This window comes from Hemitrygon akajei, chromosome 12, assembly GCF_048418815.1.
Source record: "Hemitrygon akajei chromosome 12, sHemAka1.3, whole genome shotgun sequence".
Taxonomy (NCBI): domain Eukaryota; kingdom Metazoa; phylum Chordata; class Chondrichthyes; order Myliobatiformes; family Dasyatidae; genus Hemitrygon; species Hemitrygon akajei.
This window is the reverse complement of record NC_133135.1, coordinates 49,271,211-49,295,941: the sequence shown is the minus strand read 5'-3', so window position 1 is coordinate 49,295,941 and position 24,731 is coordinate 49,271,211. Positions and strand designations below refer to the sequence as shown.

At 38.5% G+C, this 24,731-nt stretch overlaps 1 protein-coding gene across 10 annotated transcripts in view; it reads left to right on the top strand.

The window, feature by feature from the left end:
- Nucleotides 1-24,731, top strand: part of nfia (nuclear factor I/A) — a 775,862-nt gene that overhangs the window by 589,830 nt on the left and 161,301 nt on the right. For all 10 annotated transcript variants that reach the window (XM_073063061.1, XM_073063065.1, XM_073063060.1 and 7 more), the window contains 2 exons: nt 9,089-9,206; nt 23,096-23,223. In XM_073063061.1, the coding sequence (XP_072919162.1) occupies nt 9,089-9,206; nt 23,096-23,223 (246 nt within the window). The remainder of the gene's footprint in view (nt 1-9,088; nt 9,207-23,095; nt 23,224-24,731) is intronic.

The window sequence follows — 24,731 nt, the reverse complement described above, 5'->3', positions numbered from 1 at the left end:
CCAGGGTGCCAACAGCCAGAGCAACCGTTTAAGGTGAGTAGAGGAAAGATAGGGTAGATGTCAGAGATAAGTTTTTATTTTATACAGAGAGTGTCTGGAATATTCTGTTGATAGTGATGGTAGAGGCTGATAGAAAAGAGACATTTAAAAGACTTTGATTGGCACATATATATAAACAAAATGGAGGGTTGTTGCCTTTTTATGAGGGAAGTTAGATTGATAGTGGAACATGTTTATACAGGTCAGGACAACATCGTGGGCCAAAGGGCCCATACTGTGCTGTACTGTTCTATGTTCTCTTTTGAGATTGCAGCATGCAGAATGGATAGGTTGCAGGATCTAACAGGTGTAATATACTTGGATATAAAAGGAATTTGCTACGACACTATGAAAGAGGTTACTAAACAAAATTGGAACATATAGGATTGAGGACTTGGCAAGGAACAGTAACAAATTGGAACGAGGAAGTTGCTTTCTGGATTGGGTGGTGAGTGGGTTGGGGTGCTGTGTCTAGCTGTTCACAATTCATATCAGTGTCTTCGATGAGGAAATAAAGTGTAATTTGTCCAAGACTCCTGATGTGACAAAGCTGTGTGGTTGGATTAATGATGCAAAGAGGCTTTGGAGAAATTGAGACAGGCCAAGTGAAATGACATTGAGATGGTAGAAAAGCTATAGAACAGTGCAGCAAAGGAACAGACCTTTACCCCCTCAATATACATATATTGACCATGATGCTAAGTTTGACTATTTCTTCCTGCCTGCATATGATCTCCATTCCTCCATTCCTTGCACATTCCTGCCTAAATTCTTACTAAAAATAACTATCACATCTGCTCCTACCCCACTCCAGCAGGTACTCAATTAATTCAGAAGGCAAAGGCTTTGTTAGGGTTTATGTAAAAAGGGTTTGAATACAAAGGTAAATAAGTTGTACTGCAATTATAAAGGACACTAGTGATATTGTGCATGGGTCTTGTCTTGACATCTTAGAAAAGGCAAGCCTGCGATTAAGGATATGCAGTGACTGTTCACCTTAGTAATTCCTTGGATATTGACCTATGCAAGAGGTTAAGCAGCTCACACTTTCTAGAATCTAAAAGCTAAACATGACTTCTACACATGCAGAGAGCAATGAATCTTAGTAATTTTCTACCCTTGAAGGCACAGTTGCTGAATAATTCAAGAAATACATAAATAGATCTTCAGATGTAAACATAATTAAGGAACATGGTATTACTGGACGAGAGATGTGCTGACCTTGTTTTGGGCCAGAGCAGTCACTGGAGGTAGAATTATCCACTCCTTGCTTCCATCTCATATTAACTCATTTAGTCTTTCCACCTAGCCACCTCATAGAGATGCCAATACCCATATATTTACACAGCCTTTTCTCCCGGAACCATGCTTCAGTACAATAGAAACTCCAATTCCTTCATTGCCCTGTTCCAGCAATGCCCAATAAACTTATAGCTTTGACTACCCGCATCCATAAACTGGTTCATGATTGTCTGATGTACATCCTCTTAGGCTCAAATTAATTTCAAGTGGGGACACAGTGATTAAACTGGCCATTGCTACCTCCTCCCCTCCCCTCCCCTCCCCTCCCCTCCCATGGAGTTTATCCAATAGATTGCTCTAGAACTTCTTGTATCATACTCCTGAGGGTTCCTACTGACTGCAAATATGGGGGACAATGCAATCTTCCCCTTCATCGTGGTTATAGATATCCACCATTTTGATACGTGTATGAGATCCTCCACCTCTCCTTCAAGAATTATTATATTCTGAAATGGTTTTGGAGTACTGGAAAATCATAAATGTCATTTTACTTTTAAGAAAGGAGGGAGGCAAAAGGCTGCAAATTGTAGGCCAGTTTGTCTCACTTCACTGTTTGGTAAGTAAGATCCTAGAAATAAAAGAGTTCTGAATGAGGAGCGTTTGATTTCTCTGGGTCTGCACTTGACTGGGTTTGGAAGAATGAGGGGGGAATCTCATTGAAACCTGAAGAATTTTGAAAGACCTGGATAGAGTGGACACAGAGAGGATGTTTTCAATAGTGGGAGAATTTAGGACCAGAGGGCACAGCCTCAGAATAAAACAATGTCCCTTTATAACAGGGAGGAGGAAGAATTTCTTTAGCTGAATAGTGGTGAATCTGTGGAATTCATCCCATACAAGGCTGTGGAGACTGTCATGTAAAGTAGAGGTTGTAAGGTTCTTGATGAATAAGGGTGTCAAATATTAAGGGGAGAAGGCAGGAAAATGGTGGAACACACTCAGTGGGCAGAATGGCCTAATTCTGCTCCTATATCTTACGGTCATCTGCTTTGCAAGCACTCCCAACCACACTGAACCTAAAATATTCATTTACTCTTGATTACTTGCACACAGTATCAAGGGAGAACAGCTAGTTTCCAATTATATTAATGGATGACTTTATTGAACAATGAGGAGGTTATCTATTTGAGTGTATACCATGGGTGCTTTTCAGTGACTTTGCATCAAGCTTTGATTTTGCAATGTATCCTCATTCTACTGAAAACTTGCTCAATCAATAACCTATTAGACTTGCACAGAAATCTCCATGAAGTTGGTGGATTATTGTGTTTGTAAATGGAACTCAAGATAATTGTCTGGTCAATAAGTACCAGTAATTTTAGAAATGAGTTGCACACAATCTTATTCAGGCTAGAAATTGATCTTGTACTGCAGAGAAGGCATAGCAGAATGGATAAATGGCAGCATCCCACAATAAATCAAGAAAGTACTTAGTGGGAAACTTATTTGGATTATAGGATATATGTTCCCTGCTATAAGAATAATAGAGTTTGGGTGCTCGTAAGGTGCAAAATAGCAACAGATAAGCCTGTAATATTAATGAATAAGTTTTATTTTGCTTTCCCTACAACATATCTACCAATTTGAACACTATCAATTTTCATCCCCCTTTATTTTAAAGTATTGATTCTCACTCATGGGTGATTACACATGCACTATCAGCACTGCTCAATTGACCATGTTTTATGTTTAAGCCCAATTAGTAATTCTAAAAGTCTAAATTAGGACAAAGAATATTTCCATCAGGATCACTCCTGATGTTCAGACGTGTGCATGATAATTCCAAGTCCTTCCCAAACAAAGTGTTCTCTAATATGTCTGGTTCAGGGATGTTGAGACCTCATTGAATTTGATCACCTAATTCAGCACTAATCAGAAATTTGTTTTAATATATTTGCCTTCAATAGCAGCTTCAGGGTCTTTTAGTTATAGTGCATGGATTCAATTAACTGAGTATTTCCATAATTGATGCATCCAGCATGTGTTATTTGTTGGTTAAAATTAACCAAATGTGACTTCATATTGACTCTTTATTTGGAGTGGACCAGGGATTACAATATAAGGAACTTGAAAATGTTTCAAATTGTTGCAGGGAAAGTAAAGTGAAACTTATATTAGTTGTTACATTATTGTAACTATAGAGTTTAAACTTTGAAGTCAAACACTACAAAAGGAAGAAGGCTTAAATAACTTGGCAATTTTGACAAAGGAGTTTTAACTTAGAACAATAATGCTTTCTCGCTTTCCACAGAAGCTGACTCATGTGCTGATGTTTTCAATATTTCCTGTTTTTATTTCTAAATTATGGGAATGAAGTTTGAATTCTACTTTCTCAAAAGACATTAAGAGTAGGATATATATTTTAAAAATCTTGATTTCAATACAGTCAGCACCCTGTTTTTTGTGTAGAGAACAGTGCTGGAAAATAGTGTTCTGGTAAGGATGAGCCATTACTTGATGAATGGTGCAATGGACTCAAAAGTTTGTATGAGTTGGCCCTATTTCTTATGAAGCCATGAGAGACCCTTGAACCTGCTCAATGAAATGAGAAATATCACCACCACTTCCCTGCATTAACCTAATATCCTTGTGACATGATGCCATGACAACAACCTTCCCTGCAACATCAGCAAAAGAGCTGGTTATTGAAATTAGAAAGGGGCTAATGCAAATGCTTCTATTTCCATCAATAGTGCTGAGGTCAAGAGGGTTGAGAGCTTCAAGTTCCTAAGAGTGAATGTCACCAAAGCCTCTCCTGGTCTAACCACATTGACAGCATAGCCAAGAAGGCTCACTAGTATCTCTTCTTTTTCTTCTTCTTTTTCTTCTTCTTCTTCTTCTTCTTCTTCTTCTTCTTCTTCTTCTTCTTCTTCTTCTTCTTCAGTAAACTAAAGAAATTTGATATGTCATCTTTAACACTCATCAGCCTTTATTGACGCACCATAGAAAGCATCCTATCTGAATGCATCATGGCTTGGTAAGGCAACTGCTCTGCCTTACACAGCAGAGAGTTGTGGACACAGCTCAGCACATCAGAGAAATCATCCTACCCTCCATGCATTCTGCCTACACTTCTCACTGCCTCACAAAAGCAGCCAGCATAATTGAAGTTCCCACTGACCTCAAACATTCTCTCTTCCCTCCCCCCCCACCGCCCCCTTTGGGCATAAGATACAAATGTTTGAAGCACATACCAACAGGTTCCAGGACAGCTTCTATCCTGCTATTGTAAAGCTATTGAATGGTTGCCTTGTACAATAAGAATGTATTCTAGAACTCACATCCTACCTCCCTGTAACCTTGCACCTTGCGTTTATCTGCATTGCACTTTCTCTGTAACGGTAACGCTTTATTCTGAATTCTGTTATTGTTTTACCTCGCACTATCTCAATGCGCTGTTGAAATAAATTGATCTGTATGGACAGCATGCAATACAGATTTTTCACTGTACCTCGATACATATAACAAAATTAAACTAATTTACCAATTCATCTCTCAATTCCCTTACTGTCTAAAATATTATTACTCTCTTTCTTGCCTATATCTTACAACTGAGCTTTTGTAGCCCTCTTGGCTAGTGATTTCCAAATATTCACCAGTCTGTGGATGGAGAAATTTCTTATCTCTGCCCTGAATGATTGACCATTTATTATGGAGATCTGCCCCTAGTTCTAGACACCACAGCAAAGAAAAATAACTACACTGTTAAAGCTTATCTTAATTTAGAAAATCTCTTATTTTTCAATGCTATGATTTAAAAATTCATGCCTGATTTTGAACTCCCTACCTCCCACTACACTCCCCCCAATAACGTGGCCATCTCTATACACTCTCAGTCCTGATGCAGGATCTGAACCAAAAAGGTTGACTATTTCTTTGCCTCCACAAATGCTACCTGACCTGCTGAGTTCTTCTAGCAGCTTGTTTTTTTTTAGTTTCAACTCACTGTGATAGTCCTGCCATCCCAGGAATCAATCTGATGAAACTTGACTCCATTCTCAATCACATATCTCATTTTCAGGTGGGGAAACCAATCCTGAGTGCAATATTTTATCTGAGTACTCATCAAAAAACTCTATAATTTGAGCAAGATGCCTCTGTTGTTGTACTCAAATCCTCTCCGAGAAAAGCCAATATATATTTTTAATACTTAATTCTTTGCTGTACCCGGCTGCTAAATTTCAATGATGTGTTCAACGACTTCAGGTCCTTCTGAGGATCAAAACCCTTCAAACTGGCATCTTTTAAAAATACATTGGATTTCTTTTCTTTTTTGAAATGGATAATTTCACATTCTTCGGTAGTATTTTCTTCGCCTTTTTTTTTTGCCCATCAGATGTACTGACTGCAGAGTCTAAATCTTGTTCACTGTAAGCCTACTTAAAAAGATATAGTGAAGCAGGACAAAATTGATTAATCTTTGCAATATTTCTAAGAGCGTCGGCTTCCTTGTGTTCTATAATTTAAAGCCTCTGTATACAGAACTTGGCAAAAAAAAATCCAGGTCCGAAAAGGTTAAATTTGCAAACCAAACTAATCCTGTCAATTTTAATTAGTATGCATTTATTTTATGGTAGAAAAGTGGCCATTTATCAAATATTTTACGGCTTTAACACCTGAGGAGAAAATGTGTGAAGCCACAGAAGGTCATTCTTGAAGCAGTCTACTTCCTAAAGATTGCTTTTCATTCTTTTTTTCTGCTTTGCAAGGAATTTTATATGAACAGCTGCAGGGAACAGTTTTCTTTTGTTTTTGTCACCCTTTGATACCTAATTGAGAAACTGTTAGACAAAGCAACCCCTGCAGAATTTAAGATTTTCTTCAAAACACTTAGGCTTTTTAATGATTCTTGACATGCCATTGTAATTGTATAACATCTTGATGCTCTTAGATATAAAGTGAGGCTTTACCAAAAATTCCACAAGTTGAATAGGTTCATATATCTGGTATGAGGTGAACAACGTAAAATGAATCGGAATCAAAATCAGGTTTAATATCACTGGCATACGTTGTGAAATTTGTTGTAATGTGGCAGCAGTACATTGCAATACATAATAAAACCAGTGAATTGCAGTAGGAAGTATATATATTAAAAAGTTAAATTAAATAAGTAGTGCAAAAAAAAGTAGTGAGGTAGCATTCATGGGTTCAATATCCATTCAGAAACCTGATGGCAGAGGGGAAGAAGCTATTCCTGAATCACAGAGTGTGTGCCTTCTGGCTCCTGTACCTCCTCCCTGACAGTAGCAACAAGAAGAGGATATGTCCTGGATGATGGGGGTTCTTAGTGCCACGTTTTTGAGGCATTGCTCCTTGAAGATGTCCAGGATTTTGGGGTGGTTAGTGCCCTTGATGGATCTGACTGAGTTTACAACTTTTTGCAGTTTATTTCAATCGTGTACAGTGGACCCTCCACGCCAGATGGTGATGGAGCAGGTAGAATACTTTTCATGGTACTCTTATAGAAATTTACAAATGTCTTCACTGACATACCAGATCTCCTCAAACTCTTCAGGAAAGATAGCCACTGTTGTGCTTTCTTTGTAACTGCATCAATATGTTGGGCCCAGAATAGATCCTCAGAGATGTTAACACTCAGGTACTTGAAAATGCTCACTCTTTCCACTTCTGATCCCTCAGTGACGAACTGTGTCTGTTCCCTCGTCTTACCCTTTCTAAAGTCCACAATCAATTCTGTGGTCTTACAGATGTTGAGTGCAAAGTTCCTGCTGCAACACCGCTCAACAACCAGCTGACGTATCTTGCTCACATACACCAGTTAAAATGAGATATTTGCATAAGGTAAAAGAGGAAAGGTCTAAGAATGAATTATGCAATGACTTATATCCTTTTCCTTTGAGTGAGGAACTTAAGGGCCACAAAAGAGGCCTGGTTGTAAAATTCCTGGTGCCTTTCGAGCATCATGGGTGGATGAGCAGCCGTCACAGAGGTGCGTTGGATGGGAGGCTGCATATCTGTATCGCTGCTTGTGTAAGTGGATAGGAACAATGGCTTTGATCTTGAAATGCACAAAGAAGCATGATTATGTTCTAAGATATTTGGTTTTGAAAAAATAGAGCAATGGTTTAACAGTTTTCCAAGATAATATTATGAAGTCATTTCCCCATTATTAATCTGCAGCAAAATTTATTTGCCACATATATAGTAGATTATCAAGACTGTCAAGATTATCCCCAGTAAACTGAGTGTATCAGATTGCTCTGATCACTACTTTCAATTATTACCCAGGCTTCAACAGCATTTTCTGATATTAGAATAGTACAGTATGAAGTAAGCTTTGAAACCAGAAAAGGATTTTGACACATTTCAACAAAATATTTGCACAACAACCAGAGTTTGTGCAATCATATTTGCCAGATTAATATTTTCTTCCAGTTGATTATAATGAACAAGAAAGTATTGACAAAGAGATCACTTTTCCATTATGTGTGACGCTAGGTACACTACATTAACTGTTTTGTGAGCTACACAACATACCTATGAATTGCAGTATAAGGTTAATAAGTTGCACATTCTAGTGATTTGATAACAACTTTTGCACCTTCACTCTGTCTCCTCTTCTAGCTGCCTATCACCTCTCATGACTCTGCCTTCTTCTACTACCCATAGTGCTTTCCCCTTAGATTCCTTCTTCTGCCTATCCCCTCTCTGCTTCCCCTCTCCCACCCCTTGATCTTTTCTGATTGGTTTTCCACCCTCCCCCCACCTTCTTTATAGGGCCCCTGCTCTCTCCTTCTTTAGTCCTGAAGAAGGGTCTCGACCCGAAACGTTGACTGCTTCTTTCAACAGATGCTGCCCGACCTGCTGAGTTCATCCAGCTTTTTTGTACGTCTTGATTTGACCACAGCATCTGCAGTGCACTTTGTGTTTCCTATAGATGCTGCCTGGTCTGCTGCGTTCCACCAGCATTGTGTGTGTGTGTTGCTCAACCAATGCATGGTATTTTAATTTTACTTAGAGACACAGATGGCAACAGACTCCTCTGACCTTTCTGCACTGACCAATTACACCCAAGTGACCAATTAACCTACTAATCTTCATGTCTTTGGAATGTGGGAGGAAACCAGAGCACCCAGAGGAAACCCACTCATTCACGAAGAATGTACAAAAGCCTTACAGACAGCATTGGGAATCACTGGCACTGTAGAATATTATGCTACTGTGCCTTCCCATTACAATAAAGGAAACCTTAATTATATGGCGTATCTTTATCATCTTTCATATGTATTCACAAATATTATTCATCTTGCAGCTTTTTTTAAATTCTAAGTTCTGTTAACAGGGAGAATTTAAATTTAAAACAAAATGCTGAATATCTCTAAAAGCAGAGGGCCTTGCTATTCAAGCTTAAAGAGGCAATTGATAGCACCTTAACATTAGGCTTTAGAGATTGCAGCTTTGATTGATTTTCTTAGAAGTCAGCGGGGTTGAGATGTGGCCATTTTTTAGTGCCTTATTGCATATATACTGCATCAGCTTTCTTGCTGAAAGGTGTCTAAATTGTTATAGGTACGATCTCAGGTCACATTCTACACTAATCAGTCATGCCATTTCCAACAATTGCCTCACATTTAAAGTACATTATGCATTTTTTCATTAAAAGATTGCCTAGCACAAATTAGAAAAAATGAGCTGACGGCAATCTAATGCATATCAATTGTAAGTTTTTATATTCTGTATCATCTTGAGAGTTTTTGTAATAATTCTTTATCTTTACTCTTCCCAGTACCAATAGCTGTCGGAACAGGCCCAAACTTCTCCCTCTCAGATTTGGAGGGATCTTCGTACTATAGCATGAGCCCGGGGGCTATGAGGAGATCCTTGCCCAGCACGTCCTCAAGCAGGTAATCTAAATATATCTATGAATTATTAAAGAATTTGGGGGATTATGATTATGAAGACTATTCAATTGAAAATGAAATATTCTCAAAGAGATTCTGATTGCTTGAAATTGATAAATTGTGTTAGATTGTTGCAAAATAATTTCACACAAATATTGGCTGGAATGATACCAGTTGCTACTTGCACTTACTTTTTGAATAACTGAAAGGAAAAAGGATGCTATACCTCAGTATTTCAGGCATGTATCATAATGGTCAATACACAATATCACACAGAAATATTGCTTCCCCGGTCTGGCTGGTCATGACTCTAGAAATTAGATTGGGCCACCACTTTTTTAATTGCCCAGATTTCTCAGCAATCCGCAAATTGATTGTAAACCATTTTTACTATTTATTCAAGCTGCAGAATGAGTTGGCAATGGAAATGGTAGATATGGGTTCATTTGTAACATATAAGAGTGGTTTTGGGTAAATATGTGAGCGAGGGATGTGTGGAAGGCTTATGGACCAGATGCAGGTAAATGGGACTGGGTAGAAGATGGGCTGAAGATCTGTTTTAGTCATAAATGATTATGACTGTTCATTGTCACATTACAAGCCAAACTTCAACCATGATGTAAATCGAACACTATTGCTTTGTTAAAAGTAGTACTGTAGCTTCATGGGCTATCTTAATTCTGGTTTCCAATTCAACAATTCTTTCGTTCATCATGTGTGGGGATTCATGCACCCTTAAGTTAAAATCATGTTTGAATGTTAACACTTCAATGAGGTTTGCATCTGTGAAATATTGATAATACTAGCAGGATTATTCAGAAATTTGCTTTTATTTGAAAATCCCTTACAATTTATTTCAAGATTGTAACAGGTTTGCATCACAGTAGTTTTACTCTCTTTTACAACGTGAATTTCTTCCTGCAAGCAAGTTACTGGGCCAGAATTTATTGAAAAATATCAATGAAGTTTATGCCATAAAATGAATAAATTAAGCCCATTATGTGGATGTAATACTTCAACTATGAGATAAAGAGAAATAGAAATAGAGTTAAGTGTTTATTAACAAGGAAGTAAAAATAAATGGGAGGAGTGATGGGAGTGATTTGGTGAGGGATATCAGCTGTGCGCCAGCAATGAGAGAGAGGTCAGCAGAGCAAGACTCAGTGCAGTGAGAGGATGGAGAGGCCCAAGTATTAAAGTAGGTAAATTTTCTAGATGAGAATAGTAGGAATCATGTTGTCCCAGGAATGCCTCTTAAAATTTCAAAAGGTGAATTGCACCTTGAAAGACATAATGCATGCAAAAGATGAAACAGTGGAATTCTTTGAAGGCCTGATTTGACCTGCAAGTCACTGCATTTCTGATTTACTCTGGGCAAGATTCCTGTGGTGCTGATAAATCTTGTTCTGTGGTATCTAAATTCTGGGTACATTTGCGTTATTTAAAATCCAAAATTGTTGTGAAAGGCCCTTTCTTGAGGTAATTTCATGTGCAGCTGAATAGGTACTTAATTGGCACAACAAACTAGCCTTACTTACAGTTCTCAGATGTAGGAGGTTTAGTTACAGATAAAAATGATTAAATGAAAGGGCCAGAGATAATAGCTCTGATTTATTTGCATCCTCCCTTATTCCCTTTGAAAATTGCTGTGCAGGTAGCTTAAGCTTTGTATAATAAGAGTAAAAGGTAGAAAAGTTTGGATCCTGTCTTAGAAATATGGAAAACCTACAGCACAATATAGGCCCGTCAGCCCACAATGCTGTGCCGAACATGTCCTTACTTTGGAAATTACCTAGGGTAACCCATAGCCCTCTGTTTGTCTAAGCTCCATGTACCTATTCAGGAGTTTCTTAGAAGACCCTATTGTATCTACCTCCACCACGGTCGCCAGCAGCCCATTCCACACACTCACCACTGACATCTTACCCCTGACATCTCCTCTGTACCTACTTCCAAGCACCTTAAAACTGTGCCTTCTCGTGTTAGCCATTTCAGCTCTGGGAAAAAGCCGCTGACTATCCACATGATCAATGCCGCTCATCATCTTATACATCTCTGTCAATCCAGGCAACATCTTTGTAATTCTTCTCTGCACCCTTCCTATGGTTTTCACATCCTTCCTGTAGTGAGGTGACCAGAACTGAGCACAGTATTCCTCTCGGCTCCTAAACTCAATCCCACAGTTGATGAAAGCCAATGCACCATTTGCCTTCTTAACTACAGTCAACCTGCGTAGCAGCTTTGAGTGTCCTATGGACTCGGACCCCAAGATCTCTCTGATCCTCCACACTGCCAAGTGTCTTACCATTAATACTATATTCTGTCATCATATTTGACCTACCAAAATGAACCACCTCACACTTATCTGGGTTGAACTCCATTTGCCACTTCTCAGCCCAGTTTTGCATCCTATTGATGTCCCATTGTATCCTCTGACAGCCCTCCACACTAACCACAACACCCTCAACCTTTGTGTCATCAGCAGATTTACTAACCCATCCCTCCACTTCCTCATCCAGGTCATTTATAAAAATCGTGAAGAGTAGGGTTTCCAGAACAGATCCCTGAGCCACACCACTGGTCACTGACCTCCATGCAGAATATGACCCGTCTACAACCACTCTTTGCCTTCTGTGGGCAAGCCAATTCCGAATCCACAAAGCAATGTCCCCTTGGATCCCATGCCTCCTTACATTCTCAATAAGCCTTGCTGGGGTACCTTATCAAATGTCTTGCTAAAATCCAATTACGCTACCTCTACTGCTCTACCTTCATCAATGTGTTTAGTCACATCCTCAAAAAATTCTATCAGGCTCATAAGGCATGACCTGCCTTTGACAAAGCCATGCTGACTATTCCTAATCATATTATGCCTCTCCAAATGTTCATAAATCCTGCCTCTCAGGATATTTTCCATCAACTTACCAACCACTGAAGTAAGACTCACTGGTGTATAATTTTCTGGGCTATCTCTACTCCCTTTCTTGAATAAGGGAATGACATCCGCAACCCTCCAGTCCTCTGGGACCTACCCCATCCCCATTAGTGATGGAAAGATCATCACCAGAGGCTCTGCAATCTCCTCCCTCGCCTGCCACAGTAGCCTAGGGTACATCTCGTCCAGTCCCAGTGACTTATCCAATTTGATGCTTTCCAAAAGTCTTACTTTTGTTAATTTGACTTTTATTGCCAACTTAACTTTTGCTAAACTTTCCTGCAACATGTCGTAGGATGTTTATCTGATGTGAGGTAGACCATAGTTTTATATTCTGAAGGCACGTAAATAATTTGTGTGTCCTTATCCCACCCTTTATTCTTGCCAGGTGAAGAGATAACATGATTACTGGAAGGCAGTATTGATATTAATGGTGTTGCACTAAGTGCACCAGCTATGTCTGGCACTTCTCTGAGGGAATAGACAAGAAATGCACCCAATTAGTTAGCTCAAAGATTTATTTCTGTGCTGTTCAGGAGCAGGCTAACCTGCATCCTTTTAGCTGCAAAGTTACAGGTTCAGGCTGAAAATGTATGCCTAGATAATTTTTGATGGACTAAAGTGATGTGCTTAAATTTACTGGTTTAGAAGAGAAATCAAATTTGTGCACCTCTATTTAGTTCCAGCTCTGGATAATTTAATCTAATCAGAACTGAAGAAGGCATTAATTGCATCCCGCTTTTTTGATCACGTGCAATGCAGTAAGGAATGCAAAGCATGAAAGGCCTGTTGCAGATGTACCTGTCCTCTCCAAGCACATCTGAATTCACTATTAAGTTGTATAACTTGCTGAGCTAACTAATCGAGTGCATTTCATGTCTATTCCCTCCGAGAAGTGCCAGCCATAGCTGGTGCATTTAGTGCAACACCATTAATTTGAACAAAGTTAAGTAAAGGTAAATGTTTTATGTATTTTTCTTCATTTCATTATCTTAAAATAATTAAGTGCATCACCTCACATATCCCTACTCTGCTCTCCATCTGCCAGTTCTTTGCCCATTCTCCTATTCTGTTCAATTCCTTCTGCAGACTTTGTGCTTCCTCAACAGTGTCTGGCCCTCCAGTTATCTTGTATTATCTTCAAACTTGGCAACAAAGCCATCAATTCAATCATCTAGATCATTGACATGTAACATAAAGAGAAATGGTCCCAACACCAACCTCTAAGGAACACCATTAGTCACCGGCAGCCAATCAGAAAAGACCCCCTTTATTCCCACTCTTTGCCTTCTATCAGTCAGCCAATCTTCTCTCCATGCTGGTATCCTTCCTGTAATACTGTGGGCTCTTATCTTGTGTAGTAGCCTCATGTGTGGGATCTTGTCATGGGCCTTCTGAAAATCCAAGTAAATAACATCCACTGCTTTTTATTTCCTCAAAGAATTCCAACAGATTTGTCAGGCAGGACTTCCCCTTAAGGAAACCACGCTGAATTCCACCTATTTTATCATGTTTCTCTAAGCACTCCAAAACTTCATCCTTAGTTGTGGTCTCTAACAATTAATATCCACGGAAGACAGGTTAACTGGCCTACAGTTTCCTGTTTTTTTTCCCTCCCTCCTAAAAAGTGGAGTGATATTCTACAGCGACCTCTTTCCGAACCCTAGGTGTAGTCCATTTTGTCCAGATGACTTATCTACTTTCAGACCTTTCCGCTTCCCAGTATCCTTCTTAAAATAGCAAATGCACTCACTCCTGTCCCCCAACACCCTCAGATTTCTGGCATACTGCTGCTGTCCTCTACAATGAAGACTGAAGCATTATTGAATTCTTCCGCCATTTCTTGATCTCCGTTACTTCTCGCCATCATCATTTGCCAGTGGTTGGATATCCAATCTTGCCTCTCTTTTACTCTGTAAATCTGAAAAAAAAAAACTTTTGGAATCCTGTTTTATATTATTGGATAGCTTACCTTCATATTTCATCTTCCCTCTCACTATTGCTTCTTGAGTTAACTTCTCTTGATTTTTTAAAACTTCCCAATCTTCAAGCATTCCCACTAATGTTGCTATATTGTATGCCCTCTCTTCTGCTTTTATGCTGTCTTTGACTTCTCTTGTCAGTCACATGGATTCCATGCATTGGCCACATCTTCCCCTCCAGCATTCTGAATTGATCATTTACTCTGCAACTTGTTGTTTCACTCATCTATCCCTGCCAACCATGATCATTCTCATTGTGGTCTGCTATGCAGCTGTACGAGGTGTACCACCTGCTGTTCTGCCTGTCTTTTCTCACCATTCGTGGACCATCTGGGTGAAGCTGTGATTTACTTGTACTTGTTTCATTTTCGTGCATTGCATTCTGTGCTCATGATTTGGGCACCTTTACAGGACACCTCCATTCAGTCAACAACGGTGACCCTCAGCTTCCAATCATCTCTCACTTTGATACTCTGAAAAATTTTTCCCTCTCTGTGTCTGTTCAATGAAAAACGTCTCTTCTATCTGGATATGCGGCAGCCATTGGAACTGACTATTAAATTCAACCATTTTCGATAATCATTTTTCTCTACAGATGCTGCTGGATATTTCAGTTTCAATGTATTATTTGTTGTGTATTTAATATATGAGAAATACTGCAAATGTTTGATTAAGCATTCTTTGTTTTTTACATAATTCATTATGCTTTTATGAATGAAGTATATGAATGGCATCCACCATCATGATGCCACGTGATATGTGCACTCCCCGTTTAAACTAAAAACAAAGCAAAAACAATTTCTGCTGGGCTCCCATCTTTTTGTTTTCAATTATTTTTTGCAGTTACAAAACATAATATTATTTTGTTTCTTTTTTTTTGCCCACATCTGCCAGAATTTAAACCCATGGTTGTCTTGACAACATTGGTTTGCACCATAATATAGATGTACTCTCCCTTCTGTCCATTCCTCACCCTCCCTAGCAACTTAAAACAATTTTTTTTCCAGTTCAGGTGAAGGGTGATGAACTTGAAACGTTTACTTTTTTTTTGTCTTTGTGGATGCTGCCTGGCCTGCTGTGTGCTTGCAGCATCTTCTGATTTTGTTTTTGGATCTCTAGCATCCGCAGACTTTTTGCTCCAAGACACCCGGTGAGATTGGAAGGCTTCTGAACAGTGCTCCGATCATTTCATAAGTTATTTGAGGCTTTGAAATTGTTCTTGTTCTATGGAGTTGGCACAGACCAGTTCCTAAAGCTACCTGGTGCTGAACAGGAGAGTTAAGGAACATAAGGAGTTGTAGCTTTTTGTGTTTATTAATATTCTTTAAATGATAGCAGAGTCAAAATCAATCAAAATGTAATGGGGTGTTCTAATGCATGTGCCAGTGTCAGAAAACCTAATGCAAGCTTGCTAAGATTTACTGGGTTATGCTTCTTGATTGCACAAAAAATAACAATTGCTGTACATCTCAAATAAAAATGAAAATGCTGAAGAAAAACAGTATGATATTACTTAATGTATTTTCTCAACGCTTCTCTTGTGATTCCTAATTTCAAGAAACTGTGCTGTAATTCTTAATAGGCTTTCTTTTGTCATTTCTCATTAGTTATTATCAGACATCTGTAATTAATAGCTAAATGATGTCATGTGAATAGGGGTTATATTATATAGCTTTTATTGCCCACATCTTGACAACATTTTTTGAGCCCTTGGGAGCCTGGGATTCAGCGTACTGCAACATAGCCTGAATCCTCTCAAGGGATTATGCCTTGCCATCTTCGTCTAATTGAAAAAAATGCTGAGAACTTAGAGGAAAAGAAAACATTTTATATTTCTTTCTCTGGCCTTAACACCCTTGAGTGGCAGAAGTTAAAGACATAGTTAATAATGATTTAAAAGTGGTACAAAACTGGAAGGAAAGTAGATAACTAGAGAAGGTAGTTTGGTAGAATAACCCAAGTACACGTGAGTAGAACATTTTATTTTGCAGTACATTGTAATAATCCATTAATGATATTTAAAGCAAGTTCTTTTTGGAATGTTAATTAAGTGTTTGGATGAATATATAAAAGGAAACAAAATTGAAGGCTTATGTGGAAAGTACAGGAGTATATCAATGAGCCTGCCCAGATATGATAGACAGAATGGCCTTCTAGACTACATAATCCTACGGCAAAAGCAGGTGGGGGTCTGCATCTGAGCTATTGCTACACACTGGGTTTGCACACACTGGACAGTGGTGATTATTCTCCGAGTCTTTTTCCTTCTAGAAATAATTTACTTCCTTCCTATGATAATGACCAGAAGCAGAGTCAGAATGATGACTGTCAACCAGTCAGCACCATACCACCTAGCTAAAAACCACATTGAAGTAAAACCACATTAAAATGGCAAGGCACCCCAGTTTACTCTGATTTCTTTGATATATGCTTACCCGTATTTTGCTGTGTGGTATAACTCTGTTCATGTCACTGCAAAAATACATCCATTTTGTAAACAAGCAGATCTTAAAAAGCTAGAGTCCCTCTGGCTGGTTTCATCATTTAAGAAAATGGATATTTATACATTTTTTTATATTTTAAAGGTGTGTGAGATTACTACTGTTTATTGTCCTGTGTCAGTAAGGTTAAATTATGTGATAATTGATCATAAATCACACTTGTGGATTGAAAAATGCAGAAAAATCAAGAATACAAAACAAGAGCTTTATCAATGTGGTTTAGTTACTGGAAGAGTCAGCAAGAGTCTGATCAAAGAACTTTCATTAGGGTTTAGCCTTGCTGCAGAATTCTTAAAATGTTGAAGAGGGAACTGGAATGATATTGAATTGGAGTGAGAAGAAAAATGACCATGGCTACAGTAGATACACAGGAGCTGCCATCTTTAATGAAACCAACATACTCATTGGCATTCAGGGTCAGTAAACCTGGAGGAATTTCTTGTACCTAAGTTTTTATTTGTGAGTTTCTTCTACTCTTACTAACTTTTACTGTTCAAAGCTACAGATATTTCTAAGTTTTGTTCATTAGTACCTTTCTTTATTAATTAACCAGCTCTCCACCATCCTTTATTTGACTTTATTCTCTGTATCTTTCTGAATGAAAAATACCTGTGAAGGAATTTTGTTGGCTTTACATTTCAAGCCTCAAATTATTCATCATCTGCAAACTATTCCACCCATTTAAGCATATCTGCCACAAATTTCCTCTATTGCCATGTCACTTGGGTGTAATATACGTACAAGGCCAAGAGAGTTTTCCATGGAAAGGGAGAATCCCTTGTCTGCAGCTGGAGATTCATTTTAAAATGAGGAGAGGCCTAATGTGTTTGTATCATCAGCTTCCTGATTCAATAAAATGTTAGACACAGTGAAACATATATGCAGTTATTCAGACCAAAATCCATGAAACTCGCAAATCTTTCATTTTAAGATTGTGACTAGAAATAGCTCAGTATAGAAATCAGAGATCTTGCAGCTATTGTTGTTAAAGGAACAGTTTGAAGTACCTCTAAGCAATCTATTCAACTGCTGCCTGCAAAACTCTGTTTTACTAAGCCCCTTCAGCAAGCACCAAGATATCTAGATATTGAAACAAGTGATCACCTATTTAATGGAAATTAATTAACTCCAAAAACCTCAAACTCCGATCCCCTTTACTGCTGGTGGAATGTAAATTCAGATCTGTTGCGTCCTGTTCACTAAGCTTCCCTGTGAGTGGTCTCCGCTGGCTTCTCGTTAAGCAGCGCACCTTTGTTACCTTTGCCTATCGAATCTTCCATAGACTTATCATCACTGGCTATGTAATCTCCACCTTTACAAACCTCAATTAGGTGTTTCTCCCCTTAATCAACTCTGAATGACTTTCTCCCATATCATAAGCTGAGCCATGGTCCTAAACTCTGGAATTAACTCACTTAGCTGTAACATCTCACAACCTCTTCCTTTTCTTTCCCCCTTTCTGACAGTCTATTTCTTTTCAACCAAGTATTTGTTTATCAGTTGTGATATTTGATAATCACTCATGTAGTTTGGTGTCAAATAGTATCTTACGAATGGCTTTGGGAAGCAACATACCAAGTTAATTTTTTGTAAGTGCAAACGGCTGATGCCTTCAGAGAAATAGTGTTGGCACAAGAAAGTTATTCAAAACTTTCCAGATATGAGGAACTGGTTACCGACTGTTGGAGGCAGGAATGGAAGGCAAAGTGTATGCCCGTTGAGGGGGGGTGCTGCCAGAACTTTGCTGGACTGTCTCTTCACAGAGCCCTCGGCTCATTGGGCATTGCTGGTACAAGGAGGCAGGGAGCCCTCAAGCAGAGAAAGCCTCAAGATGGCTCCGGATAAAGAGAACAAGTCCATGGGGATCTGCAGCACCTGCTACCTGAACACAAGTTGTGGCTTGATCAACCATGGCTGGGTCACCTGGGTGAGGGTGTGTGATGTTGAAAGACCCAAAACATCCAATGACCCCAGGTTACATCACTGATGATGTGTTCAGAGCATTGTGAGATGCATTCTTCAAAAAAAAAGCAGTACAAAATATTTACAGTAGAGAAACAGACCAACAGATGTGTGCTTCTATTTGTGCTACACGTGGCCCTTTTCATGCATCTAAGCTTTTTACCTTTCTCTCTCAAGTACTCACCTAGCTTCCCATCACATATATTTAGACATTCGGCTGATTTGTTTTTAGCTATAATTGCAAAAGAGCAATTTATGTTATTTGACTCCACACTTGGTGCTTCACTGTAATTGTTTTCAATTACAATAACAAGAGCAACCTATTATCTGTGTCAAAGCTGCTTCTGGGTTCACTTTAGGGAGGCTTTGTCCAACAGCTCAGCTAAAGTTAAGACCCGAATAAACTAATGTTATTCATGCAGCAACATTGGTGGTGGTGCTGCGGTTTTTCTCAGCGGACATTGGTTGGGAGTAGGGAAATTGGCTGGGGTTCCTCTCGAGCAGCATCTTCTGAGGATTGCATATGTGGGGAGCAGGTATCAGTGTTAATTCCTACACGTGAGTGTACTGGTTATACTATCAGGGTCACGTATGAGGAACCAACATCTCAAGGTGAGTTGGTGAGAGAGGCAGAAAATTGATTTTTGCAATAAAGGCAAAGGAAGGGGAAATTCAGTTGCATTATTACAAAACAGTATTCAATATTTACAACACAAGACAGACGAGCCAGATAGACCAGTGCTGATATCAGTGCTCCACATGCTCCTCTTTCTACATCTAACCTCATCAATACGTGCTCATTTTCCTATCTTGTTCATGTTCTCTCCTTGCTTCTCCACATATTTGTTTATACATTCTATGACTCTTCAGCTGCTTTTAGCTATAAACACAAAAGAAAAATCTGTTTTTAGCTCCATTCTTACTGAGCATACTGCTGTGTAATAAGATTGTTTTTTAAAAGAAATTTAATCTAAACATGCAGTTACTATCAATCTGTTATTGTACAGATAACCCTTATAACAAAATCAAGACAGTCTCTTAAAGATTATTCATTAGATCTCTTGCACAAGAAGTACAGAGATGTGAATGCATCTGGTGGCTAAGTAAGCTGCTGCTGTGCTATTTGACAAACAATAGTGCTATTTCTGTGCTACTTCTGCTCAGAGGCACTTAGCTGTATTATTGGTGCTTTCATTTATTAACAGATATACCTACTAGTTTGAATTCTTCTTTCAGTAAACAAAATTCAGTAAACAAAATTATTAAAAGCTTCTTTTCCTAAAAATTAAGCAGACAACCTTAATTCAAAGAAATAAATTGTAGTTTTCTTGAAGCAATTCATTTTGCAACAATGCAAACTTAATTTACAGGTAACTTTTCTGAATATTGTCTGGGGTTCTCTAATTTTAAGAGAAATTGGAATATGGGTCTTTCTGTGCATTTATTGAACTGCATATCCTCCAACAGAGATACCTGTTAGTTAAACATCACCTGCCTGCTTAATTCTCACTCATAAACATTATCTCAAAAATAAAACTTATGATGATAGCTTACAAAAGGAATGATCAGGAAAAGTGTGAAGAGATGGATCGTTACTTTTGGAAAGCAAAATAATGATGTTTACCTGAAGTACAGAATATTTCACCATATCTGTGCTGTGTTGACTGCTTCCACTATAACATTCTGTGATGCACCGTCTGTACTTCTCTCTATAATTAAAAATATTGAGCATAGAAATTTGATTTGTGCAATTCTTCCCTCTAATGTGATGCACAATATAACATCAATTTTTCCAGGACTGGATTATATATGTGATCATTGATAGGTAATTTGCAACAATTGTACAAATGGACCAGAGTACCAACATTAACATGTCAGATTTTCCTCAGCTCCAGCATAAACCTAACAGTTTTACCCTTATGAATATGAATTGTTGGTGATTTTCATGAAACAGATTTACCGGAGCACATGTTCTTGCTTTTTTGTTATTTAAAGGGATACTTTATGAATATCAGGTGATCTTGCTGGGCAGACTCAGATATAACTCTAGGCTGCTCTCTGAACTTCACCATCTTTACAATCAATAACCCCAAGCCTTTATATCATCATCAATAAGTGCCATGTCATACAACTTTCGCAATCATGACCGTGATTGTTCATGGCAAATTTTTCTACAGAAGTGGTTTGCCGTTGCTTTCTTCTGGGTCCATGACGATGATGATGTAGATCATATATGTCAAACTCAAGGCCCGCGGGCCAAATCCGGCCCACGGTGGAATTATCTTTGGCCCGCGAGATAATATCTAATTACTATTAAAACTGGCCCCAGTAATCGAAGCGCCTATGGCGTATGATATGGCTAATGCTGAGTTTATTCAGGTACCAGGTTTTCAGGGTTTTTAGTGTTTATTCGGCAGTCTTCTTCATAAGAAACGGAATTTGTAAAGTGAAACACTTTGTAGTTATAGCAGAGACTGAGACACATGAGAGCAGGCTGAAAAAACGGAGGCAACGAAAGCTGATTTTCGTCCGACTGATCCGGCCCGCATGAAGCTGCATTTTGCTCAATCCGGCCCGTGACCTAAAATGAGTTTGACACCCCTGATTGTAGATGGACAAAACATTTGGTATGGATGGGGGTCCATTTCTGTGCTGAACAACTCTGTGACTAGAAGAGAGTTCTGTAACTGTCCGACCATATCATTGTGGTAATGCACCAGCACAGATGATAATGAGGAAGTGTATAGTCGATCAATTTAATTGGATATAATGAACACAATGAAAGACAGTTAATGAGCAAATCTGGCAGATTCTGTACAGCTGCTGCTAGTAAGATGTTTCGTACCTCAGTTGTTCCTCTGCCCAAGAGCAGGAGGATCATTTCCAGCAGCCTGATAAATTGATCCTCTTTCCAAACTGGACTCTCTGTTTTCCCTCACTGAGTGAGGAGACTTGTCTGTCACCAAAGACTCTAGCTAATTTCCATAGATGTACTGCAGAGAGCATCCTGACTGGTTGCGACATTGTCTGCTACCCTCCAATTGAAAGAGGCTGCAGAGGGTTGTAGACTCAATCAACTCCATCAAGGGCATAACCGTCCCAACCATCAAGTTTATCTTCAAAAGGCATTGCCTCTCAAGAAGGCAGCATCCATCACTGAGAACTTTCAGCATCCAGAACATGTGCCCTTCTCGTTACCACCACTGGGGAACTGGTACAGGAGCCTGAAGATCCACAATCAAAAGTTTACGAATAGCTTCTTTCTAACCACCGTCAGATTTCTGAACCGTCCATAAACCCATGACCACTACTTCATTATTCCTCTTTATTAATTTGTTCATTGTACCCTACAGTAAATTTTATGGCTTACACTATAAAGCTGCTGCAAAACAGCAAATTTCATAACATATCAGTAATAATATACTTGATACTGATTTAGCTTGAATGGAGGTTTTGAAAGACATAATCCTACATTTGGTAGTGTTGCATGGAGGCGCTGAAGGTAGAATGTCTATTCTGATGAAGGGGTGGTGAAGTATTAGGAAAGGGCATGTGTGTGGTGGGGTGGGGATGCCCAAATAAAACTTCAAGGCAATAGTATTTTTAATAGTCTGTGCTTGACATTGTTACATCTTGTGAGATGAAGAAATCATTTGCAGCATTGTTTATGGATTTTCACTTCTGGGCACTTCTGAAGGAGACGGCTTAAGCCACTGTCTGCCAGGTTCTTAGTTATGGTAACCCTGGCTGGTCTTCACAGGATCTCCCTCCTGATATATATCTCACTTGTGAGCAATGCTAAGGTTCTTCATGTGAATCCGGGTGCCCTTTTCCTCTCCCCTGCAGCCTTTTTCTCCTCCATTATAACTCTAATGTGAAAGAAAATAGTTATGCTCACTTCAAATAGAGATTGAATGATTTTTGGCCATGAAGGGAACCAAGGAATATGTTTGTGTGGTTAGAAAATGGCACTGAGGTAGAAGGATGAGCTGTACTTTTGATGAGTAACAGAACAATCTTAAAGTCTTGGGTTGCCTATTCCTGCTCTTATATTTTATGTGCTTATGTTCATGTTATCCTCTATTGAACATTTCTTTCTAGACATTACTACTCGGCTGCTGTTTGAAAACTGATTTTATGATATATTTTGAAGGAAATACTAATTAGCTCTCCCTTTGAGCACTGCAGTGTTTGAACACATCACAAAAGTTGATGCAAACAATTACCAAGTTTATATTTACAACAAAAAAAATGTAATTTCAGCTACAGGCTATCAGACTCATTTTTATGTCAATGCAAATCTGGTGTTGAATGCGAATGTAGTTTCCACAAGATCAAGAGCTTTTTCAAGCTGAATATAACTCTGATCTCCAGTGAATGTGGATTGAACACTAGTCTACAGGCTGTGACAGGCTTTAACGTTGAAAATATGATGCTGCAGTCCTAATGTGTCTTTTAAAAATGGTGAATTTAGCATAACTGTTGCTCTGACACTTAATTCCCCTTTTACAGTTCTGCAAAACGCCACAAATCTATGGAAGATGAAATGGACAGCCCTGGTGAAGAACCCTTTTATACCAACCAAGGTCGATCTCCAGGGAGTGGCAGTCAGTCAAGTGGTTGGCATGAGGTGGAGCCAGGTAAGCAGTACAGTTGATACCCTGACTATACCTGATTGACTGTGGAAGGAAAAATGGCATGAATAATATTTTTGTTTTGTTTTGACAATAATGTAAAATTCATCAAGATAAATTAAGTGCAGTTCCTTTTTAATACACTGCTGCAGTTGCTTCAAATGATAAGTTAACTGAAATGGTAAGAGGTATGTTTTTAAAAGAGTTATAAGTTATTTTTGGCACTCATTTTGAACTACTTTTCTGAACAATTGTTTGAATCACCAGCAAATTCAGAATCTACTGTTAACCTTCAAATCTGTTTTTGGTTTGGAAAATTACTTTATAACCAGTTTGTGTTGTTACGCAATGGCAAGTCACTGTAAGTGACAATCCAATTCAGTTTGTTATTTTATCTCTGGGACAGTATTTTGAACTGTCTGAAAGCCAAAAACAGACATATGATGATTTTGTTTTATGATTTGTGGTCTTTCTTTTAATGTTACGTAAGTACAGCCTGTGCAAGATGATGATGTATTTGGTGCTTCCACTCGGAATTTTAAAAGCTAATATATTATGGTTCATTGAAGTTGGTATTTTGTCATTTCTTCCTTTTTGAGTTTTGGATCCAGGAATTGATTATGCTTGCAAGGAAATGTAGATATCTATTGATTCATACAAGACAAAAAAATGGCTTGTCATGGCCAGAATCAAAGATGTGTATCATTATAGACTATAATAGATGAGGGAATGACTTTGGTTTGTTTTGGGTTCCATGACAATGAATGCAGTAGCTGAAGTTGTATAGGTTCCCGATAGTACAGTGGTACGTAAATGTGCTACACTATGGAGGATGTGTAACAGGAAACTATCTATCTGATTCTTTCCCAGTGAACTTTTGATTGCAGCCAGGTTGTTTCAGGTAGGATGGTAAACTATGCTTCCCAGAGGAAGGTGAGGTATATAGTTTATTGGATTAACATGCATTCTTTTGTATTTTCCATCCATTGTTTTGAATGAAGGGGGCAAAAATTAAAGATCTGGCTGACTGTTGTTGAAGAGGAAGGGAATTGATAAGCAACAAGGCAGAAAAATGAAAATCACACAACTTGGTAGAAAAATTATTCTTATTTTTATAATGTTGTTAGTATCAACACAGGCTGTTGAATTTTCAAAGTCATTATGTTTTTAAGACTATGTAATCAAATGAAACAAAAGAGTGCCAGACCAGTAAATTTTCTTCCATGGTATAGCATTATTCTTGTCAATTATGTGAATGCATAAAAGGAGCTATTTTACGATGAGTGTACAATGCTTTGACATAAAAACATTATTTTTTATATGTAAAGACACAACCATCTCTGGTGTGTAGATTTTACTTTTCCTTATTTCAAATACATATCAAGTGTTACCTATAGGCAACTTCTGCTGTTTAGCCATCAAGCTAAAAACCAAATGGAAGAATTCCCACAGGTAATAAAACAAGAAATATAGAGCAGATTTAATCACTCACTTTTACTAATTCTGAAGAAATC